At 38.7% G+C, this 19,102-nt stretch overlaps 1 protein-coding gene across 3 annotated transcripts in view; it reads left to right on the top strand.

Moving 5' to 3' along the window:
* NBEA (neurobeachin) overlaps positions 1 to 19,102 on the top strand; it is a 510,937-nt gene that overhangs the window by 456,347 nt on the left and 35,488 nt on the right. For all 3 annotated transcript variants that reach the window (XM_065678397.1, XM_065678396.1, XM_065678395.1), the window contains one exon: positions 6,626 to 6,793. In XM_065678397.1, the coding sequence (XP_065534469.1) occupies positions 6,626 to 6,793 (168 nt within the window). The remainder of the gene's footprint in view (positions 1 to 6,625; positions 6,794 to 19,102) is intronic.

The raw sequence follows: 19,102 nt of genomic DNA, 5'->3' as shown, positions 1-19,102 counted from the left end.
AAATAGAAGTTCTCCAAACCTGCCAGGGTCAGTAGGACCTTCTGTGGAATGACAAGCTGCTGAGTAAGGGCTGGTCATGAAAGTAGAAACTGCCTCAGGGAAGCACAACTTAGGCCTTCAACTCTCATAACTCTCCTAATTTTGAAGGTCAAAGAAAGTGTACCCCCACCCCCACCCTAGCACGATGAGCAAGCCTGGGAAACTGGTAAAAATGGATGAGGAGAAGTCAGAAGTACTCAGAAACTTTTTTGCCTGTCTTCACTGACAGTCTGTCTTTCCACACCTCTCGAGTGGATAGACTGCAAGACAGGGACTATAGGAGCAAAGACCTTCCCACTGTAGAGAAGGTCAGGTTTGTGACCTCCTGAGGAATTTTCTGATGTTGCCAAGCCACTCTCCATGATAGCTGAAAAGTCATGGCAGTCAGATAAAGTCCCTGGTGACAGGAAAAAAGGAAACTTTGCAGTCATCTTTAAAAAAAGATTGAAAGGAGGACTCTGGGAACTGCTGACCTGTCAGCCTCACCTCTCTGTCTGATCATGGAATAGGTCCTTCTAGGAGCCATACTAAGGCACATGGAGGACAGGGAGGTGATTTGATACAATTGGTATGGCTTCACCAAGGGCATGTCCTGCCTGACCAACCTAGTGGCCTTCTGTGATGGAGTGACTACAACAGTGGACAAGGGAGGAGCTACTGATGACATCTATCTGTACTTCTGTAAGGCCTTTGGCGCAGTTCCCCTAACATCCTTCTCTCTAAGTTGGAGAGATACGGATTCGATGGGAGGACTGCTTGCTGGATGAGGAATTGGCTAGATGGTCACATTCAGAGTGTAGCAATTGTCAATAGCTTAATGTCGATGGAGACAAGCAGTGTCGCTCAGGAGTCTGTACTGGGACCAGTGCTATTTAGTAGCTTCATCAATGACATAAACAGTGGGATCAAGTTCACCTTCAGCAAGTTTGCCAACGACAGCCACGTGTAACTGACAAACCTGAGGGATGGGATGCCATCCAGAGGGACCTGGGTAAGCTCAAGAAATGGGCCTATGGAAATTTTATGAGGTTAAACAAGGCCAAGTGCAAGGTCCTACACTAGATCGGGGCAACCCCAACTATCAATACAGGCTGGGGTATTTCAATACAGGTGTTAAAAGCAGTCCTATGGAGAAGGACTTGGGGGTACTGCTGGATGAAGAGCTGGACGTAACTTGTCAATGTGCGCTTACAGCCCACCAAACCAACTGTATCATGTATTTTGCTGCTGCAAAAGAAGCGTCAAGCATGACGAGCAGGTCGAGGGAGGTGATTCTACGCCTCTACTCTGCTTTTGTGAGACCCCACCTGGAGTATTGTGTCCAGCTCTGGAGCCCTCAGCACAAGAAGGACACGGATCTGTTGGAGTGGGTCCAGAGGAAGGCAGTGAAAATGATCAGAGGGCTGGAACACCTCTCCTATGAGAAAAGGCTGAGAGAATTGAGCTTGTTCAGCCTGGAGAAGATAAGGCTCCAGGGATACCTTGTTGCGGCCTTACATTGCTTAAAGGGGACCTATAATAGAGATGGTACAAGCTTTTCAGCAGGGCCTGTTTGTAATGTAGTAATGGTTTTAAACTGAAAGAGGATAGATTTAGGCTAGGTATAAGGAATTTTTTATGATGAGCATGGCAAAACACTGGCACAGGTTGCCCAGAGAGGAGGTAGAGAGATGCCCAGAGTTGTCCCTGCTCACTGCAGGAAGGTTGGACTAGATGACCTTTCAAGGTCACTTCCAACTGTTCTATGATTCTTTGCTTCTAACACCAGGGTGAGGATGTTAAGGAGATAATGGGTGAAATACGTTCATTTGAACCAAGTGCTTATTTTTTTCAAAATTACTGTCCCACCTTTAAACAGTCAAAAGTTTTGCCATTTTCCTGAAATGCTCCCTGCATTCTAGAAAAAACAATGCTGTTTTTTACCAAAGAAAAGACTTAAGTTTTTTTTTATATACTTTTTAATAAAAAATGATAGATACAGACGCAGAAGAAACTTATAAATATGCAAAATTTGGAGGAGGAAGAAAACAGGCTGCTTGCTTTAAGTTGGTCAGAGATGAATCCTGACAACAGGATCCAAATTCCGTTTTAATTTTTGTTACATGGAAAGGAACATTAAAAATTGAGCATTTAAAAGTTAAGAAATGCTTTATTTATGGTTAGTGTGACATACTTAATGTTATCCTTGCGTGCTATCATCCTGCATGATAAATGAGGCAAAAGTCCAATGAAGATTGTATGGAATGATGTAGCTACTGATGAGATGACCTTGCGTGCACACAAAACAATATAATTAAGGATTTGGCATTTCTTAATTATTTATTGGGAGACATGCTTTTAGCATTAAGTATTATTAATGCTATTTAAATAATATAACTTGCAATTTGTATATGATGACCTCTGATTTTGAAAAGCAAACAGATTTTCATATGGTTCTCTGCAAGATTTCCTTATAGCTTCTTACAGTGTGCTGAACTTGAGCCCTTGAAAACTGAGCTGCATGTCATATATTAAGCTTGAGCTTTCCCATCCATTTTGTCAGAAGTAAGAGTCACTGGCTTCAATAGAAAAGGGTCCAGTTTTCCACCAAAGTGCAGAGAGTTCCTCTTCCACGTGGACCATTACAGAATGTCTGAGGAACAACTGCATGATTACTCAGGGAGCCAGTCTCATGTGGCTTGCACTGTCTGTGGCTACTCGTGCATGTAGGCTGCTGGGCAGGGAACTGCTGCCAGTGGGCAGTGCATGGCATGGTACTACTATGTCCGATGATTATTTCTGGGGCAGCCTCCTTTGGATGTAAATGAATAAAATGAAACCACATTTTTTCCAAAGTTTATCCCCCTTATAAAATATGAATTTTCCTGGGGCAGACATGAAAACTTGTCCTAGCTGGAAGGTGTTTGTGCTGGATAGTGTATAAAAAATAGAGAAATTAGGATGTATGTGTGTGTGTGTGTGGAAAAAAAATCCACAATCTTTGAGAATTAAAAGTATTAGATAATATAGAGGGTTGCTGCCAGCTCTGCCTGTATGCAGTAAGTAGTAGTAAGTTTGACATAGATGTTTAGATGATAAATTACATTTACACTGGTGGTCAATGGCGCAGAATCTAGCTGGAGGTCTGTGACTAGTGGAGTTCCTCAGGGGTCGGTGCTGGGACCGGTGCTGTTTAATATTTTCATCAATGACCTCGATGAGGGAACTGAGTGCACCCTCAGCAAGTTTGCTGATGACACAAAACTGGGAGGAGTGGCTGACACACCAGAGGACTGTGCTGCCATTCAGCGAGACCTGGACAGGCTGGAGAGTTGGGCGGGGAGAAACTTGATGAAATTTAACAAGGGCAAGTGTAGAGTCTTGCATCTGGGGAAGAACAACCCCATGTACCAGTACAGGTTGGGGGTTGACCTGCTGGAAAGTAGTGAAGGGGAAAGGGACCTGGGGGTCCTGGTGGATAGGAGGATGACCATGAGCCAGCAATGTGCTCTTGTGGCCAAGAAGGCAAATGGCATCTTAGGGTGCATTAGAAAGGGAGTGGTTAGTAGGTCAAGAGAGGTTCTCCTCCCCCTCTACTCAGCCTTGGTGAGGCCGCATCTGGAATATTGTGTCCAGTTCTGGGCCCCTCAATTCAAGAAGGACAGGGAATTGCTTGAAGGAGTCCAGCGCAGAGCCACAAAGATGATTAAGGGAGTGGAACATCTCCCTTATGAGGAGAGGCTGAGGGAGCTGGGTCTCTTTAGCTTGGAGAAGAGGAGACTGAGGGGTGACCTCATCAATGTTTACAAATATGTAAAGGGTAGGTGTCAGGATGATGGAGCTAGGCTTTTTTCAGTGATATCCAGTGATAGGACAAGGGGCAATGGGTGTAAACTGGAGCATAGGAAGTTCCACGTTAACATCAGGAAGAACTTCTTTACTGTAAGAGTGACAGAGCACTGGAACAGGTTGCCCAGGGGGGTTGTGGAGTCTCCTACACTGGAGATATTCAAGGCCCACCTGGACAAGTTCCTGTGTGATGTACTGTAGGTTACCCTGCTCTTGCAGGGGGGTTGGACTAGATGATCTTTTTAGGTCCCTTCCAACCCTTGGGATTCTGTGATTCTGTGATTCAGAGGTGCTGAGTAGCAGGACACAAGGCAATGGGTACAAACTGAAGCACAGGAGGTTCTCTCTTGACATCAGGAAACACTTTTTTACTGTGGGGGTGACCAAGCACTGGCACAGGTTGCCAAGAGAGGTTGTGGAGCCTCCATCTTTGGAGATATTCAAAAGCTGTCTGGGTATGGCCCTCAACAGCCTGCTCTAGATGGCCCTCGTTAAGCAGAAGTGTTGGACCAGGTTATCTACAGAAGTCCCTTCCAAACAGCCATTCTGTGATTCTGTGTTTTTTCTTTTTACAGCAAAAGTTAGTTCCTAGATCTGACAACTGAACTGAACTAGTTCTGATGGAAGGGAATTAGGTATATGACACCATACAAAATCAGGACTGTGATGGACATGTGATCAACGACATGTATAAAAACTTGGTCAATGAACCATAAATCTTTATTTTAACACCAGTACCTGTTTATCACAGCTCTGTCCCACACGACATCCTTCTCTCTAAATAGGAGAGATATCAATTTGATGGATGGACCACTCGGTGGATAAAGAACTGGCTGGATGGCCGCACACAAAGAGTTGCGGTCAATGGCTCAATGTCTGGCTGGAGACCGGTAACGAGTGGTGTTCCTCAGAGATCGGTGTTGGGACCGGTCTTGTTTAACATCTTCGTCGCTGACATGGACAGTGGGATTGAGTGTGCCCTCAGCGGGTTTGCCGATGACACCAAGCTGTGTGGTCCGGTTGATAAGCTGGAGGGAAGGGATGCCATCCAGAGGGACCTTGACACGCTTGTGAGGTGGGCTGATGCCAACCTTATGAAGTTCAACCACGACAAGTGCAGCGTCCTACACCTGGGTCGGAGCAATCCCAGGCACGGCTACAGACTGGGCAAAGAAGAGATTCAGAGCAGCCCTGCAGAGAAGGACTTGGGGGTGCTGGTCGATGAGAAAATGAACATGAGCCGGCAGTGTGCGCTCGCAGCCCAGAAATCCAACCGTATCCTGGGCTGCATCAATAGGAGTGTGACCAGCAGGTTGAAGGAGGTGATCCTGCCCCTCTACTCTGCTCTTGTGAGACCTCACCTGGAGCATTGTGTGCAGTTCTGGTGTCCTCAACATAAAAAGGACATGGAACTGCTGGAACAAGTCCAGAGGAAGGCCACGAGGATGATCAGGGGACTGGAGCACCTCCTGTATGAAGACAGGCTGAGGAAGTTGGGGCTTTTCAGCCTGGAGAAGAGAAGGCTGCGTGGAGACCTCATAGCAGCCTTCCAGTACCTGAAGGGGGCCTATAGGGATGCTGGGGAGGGACTCTTTGTCAGGGACTGTAGTGACAGGACAAGGGGTAACGGGTTCAAACTTAAACAGGGGAAATTTAGATTGGATATAAGGAGGAAATTCTTTCCTGTTAGGGTGGTGAGGCACTGGAATCGGTTGCCCAGGGAGGTTGTGAGTGCTCCATCCCTGGCAGTGTTCAAGGCCAGGTTGGATGAAGCCTTGTGTTGGATGGTTTAGTGAGAGGTGTCCCTGTCCATGTCAGGGGGGTTGGAACTAGATGATCTTGAGGTCCTTTCCAACCCTAACCATTCTATGATTCTATGATTCTCTGAAGGTAGCATTAGGAAAGAAGGAGCAAGTGTGCCAGGATGCCACCTTTATATGGGAATAATTTGTGTATCCAGCTACAGGCCCAGGGGAAGCTATGACAGTTAAAGGGGTATGAAGAAACTGTATAATACCTTCAGCTCCAGTTCAGGCAATGATGTGTACTAACGATGCCAATCATGTCTGATAAAGGCACATTGGTTGAATCAGGTTCAATGGTAATACTATCATCATTTCCTTTGTCTATAAATAATCTCTTTCCATATGTTGAGCACAAGAATAGTAATTCTTGAATCCATTTTTAAACTAAGTAGTCATGGATTGTGTTCTCTCTAGTGAACCAATGAAATGTCAAAAATGAGTGTGAAAAATGTTTTTTGCCTTTGAGAAATCAGTCACAGTTTACATATGGAGTTCAGAATCTTATTTTGCTGCTACAGCTTCTTAATCCTCAATTTTCCATTTTAGATTTCAGACCAATAACTGATAGCTGGAAAAAGAGTTGGAAGATTTTTTTTTATTATATTTTTTAAATTGTTTTTCTTTTTTTATTCTTGACAAATTACCTAACTTACTTGACAAGCCCAAAAAATTAATAATTAAAACCCCTTGCAGCTAGGAGAAACCCAGCAGCTGAGAAGAAAATTAGCATGATATAAAGCCGAAGCAAAGAATAACATATTTTTAGTGTTTCGCTGAATGTAATTAGTTCTGTTTTTCAGTGTGTGAAGGATTTCAAATATATCAAGTAAGCCTGAACAGGAAATGTAATGATATCCATTATGTTTCCTCAGTTAATAGGAAAAGGTAAGACATAATTTAAGCATGAAATTGCAAGATAGAATTTATTTCCTAACTCTGAATTTCACTTGCAGGCCCTGGAAAGTGAATTTGTATCATGTCAGCTTCATCAGTGGATTGATCTTATATTTGGCTACAAGCAAAGAGGACCAGAAGCAGTGCGTGCACTCAATGTTTTCCACTACCTAACATACGAAGGCTCTGTGAACCTGGACAGTATCACTGATCCTGTCCTCAGGGAGGTAGGTGTTTACTGCCATTTCATTCTAAAAACTGCTGTCATATCACAAGAAATAGTACTGTGTCCATCATTTACTGTTCAAGAAAATTGTTCTGTGTGACTTGATTCAGAACTTAGGCCTTAAGTGACTTCAGAGGGAAGTATTACTAAATTAGCAGTAAAACACGTCCCAAAGTATTTTGTTTGCTTGAAATTACGGATATATTTAATGGTCAGTTATGATATGGCAAATTATGTATTGTATATTCAGTAATATCTATTCTTTAGATTTTAATAATTTTATTAATTTTATTAAGTTCACTTAATAGAACTGAAAAGCTGAAAGAAAAAGCTGCATTATAGTCATAGGGAAAAAAATGTAACTTTTTCAGTTACATAATGTTGGGGAGAATGTGTATCTGAAAAAGAATATATTTGCTAGAGTGATAGTAGCAATTATTCAGATTACTTTATGTTAATCATGTAAAGTATAATCAAATTCTTACTAATACAGAAAATGTTTGCTATGTTGTGCATGTATGTATCTGTGAAAGATATGTATGTGCTCATATACAAGTAAGCATTTTAATCAGTACATTAAAAAAAAAAATTGTACTAGCTATCCTGATAAATGCTTCATTCCAGTGACTGTATTTGTTTTTAGTAAGACTATTAATTTGAATGATCATTTTCTAATATCATCTATTCATTGGCTAAAACAATTGAAATCTGGTGAAAAGTGTGAAGAAGCAACAGCTGCTAGATGAGTACTGCTGTGATGAAGCTGTACACACAATCTTCCATTCCCCCAGATAGCTGCCATCTGCTGTATGCAAAACAGTAATAATTTATACATTGCCAGGCGATGGGTTTTTGTTTGTTTGTTTGTTTTCCAGTTTTGGAGGCAGAAATCTACAGATTTCAGAAAGGAGTAGATTCTAGATTAGCATTCGTATGCAGCTAAGTATTGGGTTTTGGCATGTTGTTTTTTAGTAGTGCGTTGTTGCATCTTGTTACATGTGATGCTTTTTGAGGAGCAGAACTAAAACAACATTTAGACCTCTAGCTGTTTTTTTTCACACTGTGCATTGCAAAGCTTATATTTTGTAAACAGTGTTTTAGGAATGGCTAGAATTGGTTTAATCCCATTGCCTCAAATATTTAACATTAAAATCTACATAATGGCTTTCTCGGTTTAAAACTTTGAGCACAAGAAGAATCAGAGGTGCAAAACTGGATATACATGAAGGACAAATGCTTTTTTAAGTATAAAACAGGTGCCAAGCACCATAAATACAAGGGATTTGCATGGTTTCAGGTCCTGCTTTGCATGGGCAGACTCCTATGTCTTGACTAAGAGTCTACTTCCCCAGGTTTGTAGGATCTGTCTGTAGGTCTGTCTGTCTGTCTGTCCACCTCATTTAACAGTTTATGACATGGTAAGACTCTTCAGCTCTCCTGTGGCTGTACTGACATGCAGAACTTGCCATCAGAAATTTCAGGATATTCATGGAGATGTTTTTGTTCACTCACTTGTACATCTAACCCATGCCCTGTCAGTCAATAGGACATAAAGCTGTTATGCTATTTACACCATGCAAACTTATAAAAAGCACAGCTTCGTCTTCATTGCCACAAGTTAGGTAGATTGGTAAATAAAATTTATTGTTAGCAATGAGAAGGTAGCATGTCTAGTAAGCATGCATCCTTCTAATTTTTGTTACATATAGATACCTAAACTTGTATGCATGCATTTAAAAGTAGCACACTTTCACCTCCAAGAGATCTCAGATAATGGTGATTTGTGGTTTGCCATAGAAGGGTTAAAAAATACCTTTTATTATTTTTAATGAGAAATTGCAATACACGTGTAAATATAGACAGATTTAGAGTCGTCCTCTTTTTCCCTGAGCTCTGTTTTTGAAACTAGCAGGCATTTGCTGGCCAGTAATAAAGCATTTCACATCTTGATGATCTAGTAGATCAAGTATGTGGATGTTATGTTTCTGCTACAAATACACAGATATTCTATATACATTGTTTTGTTGTATTTTGGGGGAGGTGGTGGGTTTTGGTGTGGCTTTTGTTTTAAACTTTATTCTGGCTTTTTAAAAGAGATTAAAAGCAAAAAGATCTTCTAAAGCCTCTGAAGAAATGCAGAAATAGAAAGGTAGGAGCACTAGCACTTTAAAACATTGTATGTTATACTGTGGCAGGTGGTGATATCTGGCATCTTAGAATCACTGCAGTTTAAAATGAATTGAGCTTTGCAGTTATCCAGGAAAATTAATCTCTCAGTATCCAAATTGCTCTTGATGTGTATTTTCTAAATAAACTTGAACATTTTTGTTCTGTCACACAGAAATAGGTCAATGTTCCCAATAAATGGCTGTAAAATAATCCAATCAATACTACCTTATTGGCAGGAGCCGTTATCAGGCCAATGGGCTCAAATATGGCAGTAGGCTCCTCAAACTGTGGCCATAACTAACTTCATATTGAACTGAGTCCCAGTAGGACCTGTCCATTGAAATAAGGCTCCAAATAAAAAACCCTCTCATTTAGGTCTGATGTGTTAGAAAGACATAATTTAAAATTACAGATCCCAGTGCCCTGTTCATGCTATACCTTGCCCCTTTCACCTGTTGTTTGAGCACCTCACTTAACCACTGAGGAATACATTCTTAGCCAAATGAAGAATGGTAGTCACTTCAGTAGCCTTCTTGCTGAAGCAAAACTAACGGTGGTGGGATAATTCATGCCTGCCATTTCTTACATCTTTCTCGTGAGCATGAGGAAGTCCTCTAAGAACTCTACTATTTAACACTGGAAAAATAATGTGAAACTGGAATGCTGGGGTAGCATTGTTTCAGATAACTGGAGTCTATGAAATCACATACATCTGCCCCTGTAATAACACTTTGGCAACTGAAGATCTGCACTGAAAATATACTGATTTCATTTAAACATGCTGATTCTGTTATTTCAAATGACTTTACAATTTTTTGGTAACACAAACAATACTTGATAATTATAATTTATTTCAAGTGGTGATGAGGCCAACATGAAAGTCCTGCTCCACAGAATGTATAAAATTGAATTCTGGGTTTTGGATCTTTTATGATTACAAATTGAGAAATTCTTCAGTTCTAACAGTCTCTTTTATTCTGCACCCTGCAATTCTTTTTTCATGCTGGAATAAGGAGGAGCAAAAAATTTTTTACAAGATGAATATTTTTTCAAGCCCCAAATTATTCCTTTTTTTTTTAATTGTTATTGCAACTTTTTGCAGTCTATTTGTAAAATTTTTCTTGTTTAAAGTAAAAGCAATGAGGTGGAAGCTAAAACTTGAGGAACAGCTTAAGGATATTGATACATTCTTACTTGACAGGTGAAATCATAGTTGCAGCAAAAGCCACAGCAATTACAGCATTAAAATGTCAAGAAATTAGAGGTCAGAATAGCAGATAATTTTCCTCCTTTTGTCAGATTAAAAATTGACATTCTTTGACAGCACAGGATTTCTGGCTGAGAAAATTATGACAGCTTAACTCATCTTGTACTTGTAAAGCAGTAATTGATAATGAACTTTACCATGACAGTCTTCTCCTGTGGAGAAACATGACAGAACATCCCTCGTACAAAGCCTGTATCTCTTTTTAATATGTAAACAGTAGTTATATCGGACATCAGATGTTATTTGGAATTGTCTTTACTGTTAGTTTACATCATAATCCAAATTCTTTCCACTGGACAGATCTGGCTGACTTCAGGGGCTTGATGCTGAAAATGCTAATATATAAAGAACAGTGTCAGAATTGTAGTTGTAGTGCTTCAGTGTTATTGGTTCACTTCTTTAGGCAAATATAGATCCTCCCCTGTTTTCTCGCAGAATGTCTATTGATTTTAGGACCCTAATTTTTCCCAACCACCTGGAAATTTGGACACTCAGAAATCAATAGGGTTATGGCTTTTTTCAAGTTAGGAACTTGTTTCTGTATGACACAGAGTGTTGTGACTGAAAGGGAGCAGCACAGTTGTGCTGATTATTAGAAAATGCAACAGAAGAGTTAAAATTATTTTCAGTACTACCTCGTAGATTAAACACAAAAGAAGTGGGCAGTCAATGCATGACAGATTAATCACAGGTAGTACTGAAAGCACATCCAGCATGCAGAAAAGTACTATTTTGGGTGTTCTGTTTATTTATTTAAAATCATAGCCAGATTTGTATTTCTTTTTTTTGTTTCAGATGTTCAGCTTGTTTATAATTTGAAATGTTTTTAAAAAAACGAGTGAAGTACTACATAGCTATTGGTTTGTGCTAGACTTGAGTCTAATGTGTCATCCTCGTGTTCTAAGAGTTGCAAATACAGCTTAGCACTGCAGTACAGTGACTTTCCAGTGACTGCTGCATCTTCCAAATGCTTGTATTGCCCCAGTCCAAAAGGAATTGCAAGTGCACAGGAAAGGAAAGCAGTGTGAATCTACTGGACTCAGATATTTGTTTTCAGCAGCTACCTGTCAAAATACCTGAGCATACTTGCAACTCACACAGCAAATTGAAAATTGATTAAAATTGCTAGTGCTCGACAGGCAGTTGCTGCACCCGTAAACTAATCCTAGTAGGACAGTTTTGCTGGCAGCTAACAGAGCATATGGCCTATGCAATATTTATTTCTTTAGTAGTGACTAGATATTTAGCATATTTAAATAATTTGAGAAGTCATAACGATGCGGTAGTCTTGCAGTGCTTTTCAGCTACCCTCATTTCTGGGTGTTATTTTTCCTCTTATGTTTTCTTCTGTTATCTCTTTCTTTGATCTGACAGGAATAACAAAGCATCCCTCTGGATCTGCTATAGTGAAATATGCCCACAGGAAGCAGAGTAGATCACATCAGTTTTCACTTTTTTTTTTTTTTTCTCCTTTCCTTTTTTTCCCCCTCCTTGCTGAAACACTCTTTGCTACTACAGAGGGCTGACATGATAGGGCTGTCAAGACTCAGCAAGATAGATATATCTGTAACAAAGGGAGCTGGAATGCAAGCCTTTCCCTGGTGGCTGAACCTGGCAAATTTATGAGGAAAAAATTAACACACTATTTTGATATCACTATATAATGCTTCCAGGGTAACTCCAGCCCTTGCAACCATGTGCTTGTTCTTGCTTTTGCTCAGAGTTATTCTTATTTAGTCTGATTTCATTTTTAACTTGTTAGATCTTTTTCTTCTGGGCGCCATTTCTTTGATGTGACAAGAATATCAAAACCACCCCTATGGATCTGCTTGATTGAATTGTACCCACAGCACTGGCCACTTACATGTTCAGTTGTGCTTAATTGCCTCCATACAAGGGGTTGGTTTGTGCTTCCTTTCTAGGAGCAGTCCTGCTTAGGCATGAATACACATAGTGGTGAAATAAGTAGGAAGCTATAAGACATATCAATATCCACTTTTTGGAGGAATCTGTATAGTAAGTACAGTTATTCAAGTAAAAGCTCAAAATAATTTCAAAATAGAAATTATTTTCTTATATGCTAAGGCTTCAGTTCTTCTCTAAGAAATATGTACTTGCATCAACTGTTGTCGTGTTTCGCTGAGAAGCCTAGACCACCTTCGTTGTCAAATACTGTGTTTCCCAAGCATGTAAAATAGGGATTTATTTATTTATTTATTTATTCCCTCAAAAATGTGTATTGGTTTAGGGAAAACCACCTTGATTATTTTGGAGTACTTTTGGCCTGTGGGTCTGTTAGGTATGCATTAAGACATCATTAACAGAAAACTAAAATATTTTTATGTTTCACTTTGGGAGCATCCATGGATATAATACTTTTTATGTCTTTCTCGTGAGTTTTGGAGCTCAGTATCCTCTTCTGGAAATAGGAGAGGAAGAGTTTTTACATGCTGTCATTTTGTTGTGATAACTCTCTGTAGATCAGTGAGAAAAACATGGATTTTTTGGGGGTAAAAGGTACTTATTTGTGTAGGTAAAGATTCCTGCAGAAGACACTGAATGCAGGAGGAGACACCTTAAATCAGAATATTCAATAAAGAATTAGTGTAAATTGCATCAGGTCGATTACCACACAGTAATTGCGCAATTGTGTGCTCTTTTACTTGTTTCTTGTTCAGGTGAAAGTGCTTTTAGAAGTAGTTTTCTGCAGAGTGATTGAAACATTTGAGCTTTTCATCCACTTTTACCACAAAGTAACTTCTTGGGAGCACCTACCCTAAGTAACACAAGCCATTTATGAGAAGGATTCAGAAATCATAATCTGTTCATAGGATTCCAAATTAAAAACATCCCTCTACCATTGCTTAAAAAAATTTACACTTAGATTAATGATTGATCATGATATCTCCAGTTACTGAATGTATTAGAGATGATCAGTATTTTAGTGAATCTGTGCTGATCTGAGTTCATGACCATTCCTGGATCACAGCGTTTCATGCTTATGGGACTTCAGAATCTTTTGATAGACAGGAAAATATGCTGTTCCTGAAAGTAAATCAGATTGTGGCATATAGGTGATTTTTGTTCCAAAATGCATATTAGTTTGGGATTTGTTTATTATTCATTGTACTTGTGACTAAAAAGCTTAGCATCCAGACAGAGCTAAGCACTGCCACTCAATGTACATCACCAATCATACACTGAGCATTCAAACTGAAGACTGTCCATAAGTTATTTAGCTGATGAGAGTTCAGCCATGCTATTTGATAACTATTTAAGATAATTAATTCATCGAAAGAGCACTAGGATGAGTCTGCAAGTAACACATAGCCCAGAAAAATGTCTCAACATACTTTCAGTATTCTTTGGATTAAATTGTTTCACCAGTTCTCATCTACAGTAGAAGTTTCATATGCATTTTTTTCAGAACATCCTGGAGTCTTACCCAAACTGAGTTTAATGTTTTGCTGATATAAAAAGAATGTCATTAACCACAATTGCTCTCTTTTATTGCAGAAATACATAAAATACAGGTCTTGTACATGAGAATTTCTTCTTTATTGTCTGGTTATTTTGTTTTTCTCCATATGGATGAAAGGTACCAATTATTGATTTTTAGAATCAGCAGCAAAGATTTTAACATACACTTAAAGTAATATTATATGTGAGAGACAGAGAGAGATCTGGGGTGAGAATTACTGCAGCTGATTGTAACAGAAATAGCTGGAAGGGGCTTCTTTTTTCCTATTAGCACAGATTTCAGTTATATTATGCTGTCATTACCTCAGCATAAATTAACTATTATTCAAAGCATTTCACACACAGCAGTTTATTGGAACAGATATTACTCAGTCTAAGTATCTAGTCATTCACTTAGATGCAAAGCTGAGCTTTCTAGATGTTTTAAACATACTGATAATGTGCCTCTTTAATGCCATTTTGAAGCCTGTATATTGTATATCTATATTATTGTTTTCAATTTATGTCAAGAACAAAGTGAAGTTTTGAAGAATGTGTTCTGGGAAATAATCCAAACAGAATTATTTCTTTATAAGCTAAACCCCCAAAATAACTGAGCACATTTATTTTAAATGCAACAGCATAAACTGAAATTCTAATATATACTGAAGCTTCATAAATGCTATACTTGACACTTTTCAGTATGTATGCTTTACCTACTTCCCTGTCCTTTTTTCAGCTGTTAGTTTCAAAGGTCTTCCTGTTCTCTGAGATAGTTCTTGTGTCCTACAGTGGATAAATTGAAGGCTGGCAGATGGTTGGAGCCTCATCATAACCACAATTTGTAGTCAAGAGTATGTGCTTGGTAAATCTCAGTGCACCTTCTTAAGGTGGGAACAAGGCAGATGATTTATGATAGAAAGATAAAGCTGAGAGCAAAGAGATAAGCCAGCATTTACTTTCCATTCAGATAAAAAAGAGCCACTAATGCTGTATTACCACATTCTTAACTTAATCCTTTTTATTCATTAACATAGAATGATTTTACTTAGGAGTTTTCCTTTCTTTTTGACAAAGCAGCAGTGGAACATGGAGTCGCACTTTCAATTTTGAATAGTTTTATATTAAGAACAAAACATGCATGCTAGATACTTCAGTTTACCGAGTCTGGTCTGCTTTCCGAGCATTAAAAAATGCCTTCAGTGGTCATGTTTTATTTCAGTAATAAACCAGAGGAAAAAAAGTCACAGCTAAAATGCATTCTTTAATGATTAAGTACCCTTTCCTCTTCTATTAGTGCAAGCTGTCAGAAGGCGTGTTCAGTTGTTTGCTTCCCTGTTTTCCTCATATTATTGTTTTGTTTTGTTTTCTTACAGGGGAAATTCTTAATAGTAAAATTAGTAGAAATAAGTATGTTGACTGTTTTCTGTGTAATGGCTTTCTGAAATGTGTAAGTTATCCTTCTGGAAGTAAAGGTTACTTGTTATTTCAGCTATTAATAATGCTTATTTTGCAAGACAATGATGTTCTATAGATTTGATCCTATACCTTCATTTATTTACTTCTGCACCAAAACATGTCAATGTCCCAGTAGTTCAAAAGACTGCCTGCTTCTGATCTGAATTCTTGTCAGCTACTGGCCAAATTGCCATGGGGTATGAACAGTTGCTAATGGACCCACTTTCATATTTTGGTTGAACTTCCTCATGAGCATGGTGCATTATTCTCTATGCTGGTTTACCAGAAAGATTTGAGAGAGTTCAGAAAAGAGCATCCTAATGATGAGAGGATAGAGAAGACTGTCTTATGAAGAGGATTTCAAGAGCTTGACAGAAAATAACAGAGTGAAAGGGGACATGTAGCAGAAAGGCAGGAATACGGAGGGTTGCTCATACCAGCTGAGATAGGGATATTACTTGGCCTGGTGCCAGGTTAACTAGCAGTTACAGGATCAACTTCAGGCAGGAAAGCTCAGGCTTAATGGCAGAAGTTTCCTAAGGTCTATAGGCTGGACTTTGGCTGTACAGTCTTGAAAGAGAAATTGTAGAAGCTTCATTAAATAATTCATTTCAAACTAGAATGGGCAAACACAGTAAAAATGCATTGTTAGGAAGAATGTACTCTATGGGAAGATAGAATAATTTGGACTTCTTCACCTGCGTCTTTTATTCTGCTGTGTTCTGTTATGATGATAGCTCTAAGTATAACATGAACGCAGCTATGTTGTCAGTAATCGCATTAGCCTGTGCCTCTTACAATTACATTAACTTCCATCATAAGTCACTGCATCTTTTTTGTTTTAATTCGGGATTATCTTGATAAGTTTTTATATTTTGACAGATTAATACTTAATGTAGAAATATTTTTTTTAAATTGCTACAGTATAGGTGGAAATTTTGTCAGTCAGTTTAACTCTTCGAAGCTTTTCAGTTGCATGTAATTTACACCAAGTCACAGAAATTAAATGCTGTCCTAAATATTCACATTCCCTTTTTAATTTCTTACATTGAAAATTTTGTCAGAATGTTACGCAAGACGTGTAAATGTGTAGTAGTTTTATAGCATACAATGCAAATGTATGAGCATTACCTCAGACAGATAGAAGGAGAATGGCATTTAGGAGAGAAGTATAACAGCAGTGGAAGAAGAGTAAGCAAATAACTTGAGACATTTTCCTTAAAAATGGTGTAAGTTCAGTTTATGGGCAGAAGAATAATGAATGAAATGGGGGAATTTAAGAACTTTGTTTCTTAAAAGTCATTCCCTCCCAAAATAAGCTCATCATGCAGAAACTTTACATACATTCATTGTTGATTTTAAAAAGTTTAACTGTGAATTTGTAAAGCTCACAATTTAGCTTTTAAAATAAAAAGCATAGTTAAAAGCAGCTGTAAGCATGCACTGTTAAAGCTCTTAGTCACAAGAAAAAAAATTAGTTAGAAAAGAGTGAATGAAGTTTCAAAGTTTAGTGAAGCTGATATTACTGTTGCATTTTTATGGATAGGATGCCTACACTTAGAAGCCTCTGTACTCCTAAAAATGACAATTAAAAACATATATGGTGTCTTAAACAAAACTAAAGGCAAGGGGAGCTAATAAATAGTAGTAAACCTGATGTGGTCCCTAACAGATTCTGCCTTCTACGTCACGGAGTAAAAATTCTGTACGTGTAAGAGGTAGTGCACTATTAAGTTGACAGCAACCTCCCTTAAAACCATGGGAAGTAGCCCAATGCTACTTCCTTGGCTTCACTCCCAGTTACTCCCCAAAGCACTTCACAAGTCTAGGGTACTTGTATTTTATTTTCATACTGATTATTTTTTCCTTTTCTTCTGGGAGCTGTGACGGTACCAGCAAAGCCAGGCTTTTTCTTCTTCTGTGATCTTTCCTAGCTAGCAGAACTCACAAGCAGTTGGTCACCCAGCTTGAAAGTTGCAGGTCTTTCATAGTCACTCCTACAGTTTCCTCAAAAATACCACTGCTTTTTCTGCTTGATGCATTGGCCTGTTGAGAGCTGTGAGTGGAGGTCAGGTTGGCTGCTTAGGCTTTCCAGACCAGGCCATGGAATAAGCAAAGGATGCTCAGTTTTGCTGTTTTGTCCAGACCAGAGGTTGTTCCATGTGTTTTTCCCCAGGAGATCTTCAGGAACAGAAGTTTCTTCTTTCCTCTGCCTCAGTGGAGAGGAAAAGCAACTGGATTTTTCACAAGTGCCATCTCTGTTTTGCATCATTTTTACTTCTGCAAAATACCTGGAGCTTTATTGTTGTATGACTATAAAGGTATAATAATAACACTGTCTTCATTGCCACAGAATAGCGAGCTTCTCTTTTCGGCTCAACATTTGAGTTAGTATAAATAGTGATGGATCAGTGATGCGTGAGCTTGATTTTTTTTTTTTTTTTGTTCCTTATAAATAATAGGAAAATTAAAACTACTGTAATTTTTGCCCAGAATAAAGCCTTGCATGTGCTGTATTGTTTAACCAAAATGGAATTGCATTGGCAGATGGGCATTTACACAACTACTGTCTTCTTGAGGGAGGGAAGAAGGTAGAGAGGCTAAGGTGCAATAGGAGCATGAGCAGACAGAAAGGGCATTTGAAGCTTGACACAGAGAGGAGCAAGGGAAAAGATTAGGAAGGCAGTCCTTGGGAGCCTTATAGAGGAAGTGAAGGAATTACTGCAGGAAGAGAGAGATCTTGATATGGTTGTTAATGCAGAGAAATTATGTTTGCGACCTTCCCAGAGCTTTTTTGGAATTTTTTGTGTTGACTTTGGAGACTTCCTTTTTCATTAGTGAATTAAATGAGATACTGTATAATATAATCTAGTTAGGCATTTCTAAACAAAAGACAAGACTTTACGTAATTCTGACTTGTAAAATTTAGGTTTCTAAATGCAGTTGATGGTGTTTTGAAAAATACTATTGGCAATTTTTAGCCTAGCACAACTGGAACTTCACACTTTCTGGCTGTTTCTCACTGCTTTTCACATGTGGAAACAATTCTAGCATCCTAGACAGCAGCAGTGTTTTTTTTAAATGCCTGTAAATTTTAGTGACTGCCAACTAAGGGATGCTAATGACAGTTTTAATATAATGTTTTTATTCCTTCGCTTCCTTTTTAGTAGACTTTGAAAATCAGTAGTGATTCCAGTCAGAAGAGAAGCTACATTTAAAAATTCAGAGAATTTTTTTTTTTTTCCAGTTCTTACTCAAGGAAATGTAACTGATTTATCTCTGCTTTAAAAAAGCTGTGAAATAAGTTTTCACTATTGGAGATAATGTGCTTGGAATCCTAGCAGCCTTTTCAGAAAAGAATATTTGTGTCATAAGTTTGCTCTGTTTAAAAGAAAAAAAAAATCCATCACAAAGATTTAAAAGCATAAATTAAGATTTCAGCATCCTGCCTTGTATTTTATATGCAAAAAAACAAATTAGTTAAAGAATGACATAATGGAGAGGAAAGGAATGCTTAGCTTAAGAGCAAAACTCCTGAGTAATAATATGAAGAAGAGGTATGACAAACCTAAGAATGTAATGGTTTGGCCAGAATAGAAGATGATATTCTGAGCAAGATCTTGCTAAGAGCTAAGAGTGAGTGCTCCCTCTTAGTGACACGATTTATACAACAGGAGGCACATTGAGGCAATGGAACTGGTTTAGTTTGTTTTGCAAATACTACCTAGGACACATCTACAGTTCTGCATGTTGTGATGCTTTGATTACCATCATGTAAGGGAGTAATACGAAGTACTAGTATCAACAGGGGAAATTCTGTGTTGTAGGTGTACATTTTAGTAATTTGCATTGCAGAATCAAGATGTCAAAGACAAGCTTGTTCTATAGACCTAAACACCAGATGGGAAAGATCATCTATATTGGCCTCTCACCCAACAAATCACATAGCGCTTTTGT

Source organism: Lathamus discolor, chromosome 4 (genome assembly GCF_037157495.1).
Source record: "Lathamus discolor isolate bLatDis1 chromosome 4, bLatDis1.hap1, whole genome shotgun sequence".
NCBI lineage: Eukaryota > Metazoa > Chordata > Aves > Psittaciformes > Psittacidae > Lathamus > Lathamus discolor.
This window is presented reverse-complemented; position numbering and strand designations above follow the sequence as displayed.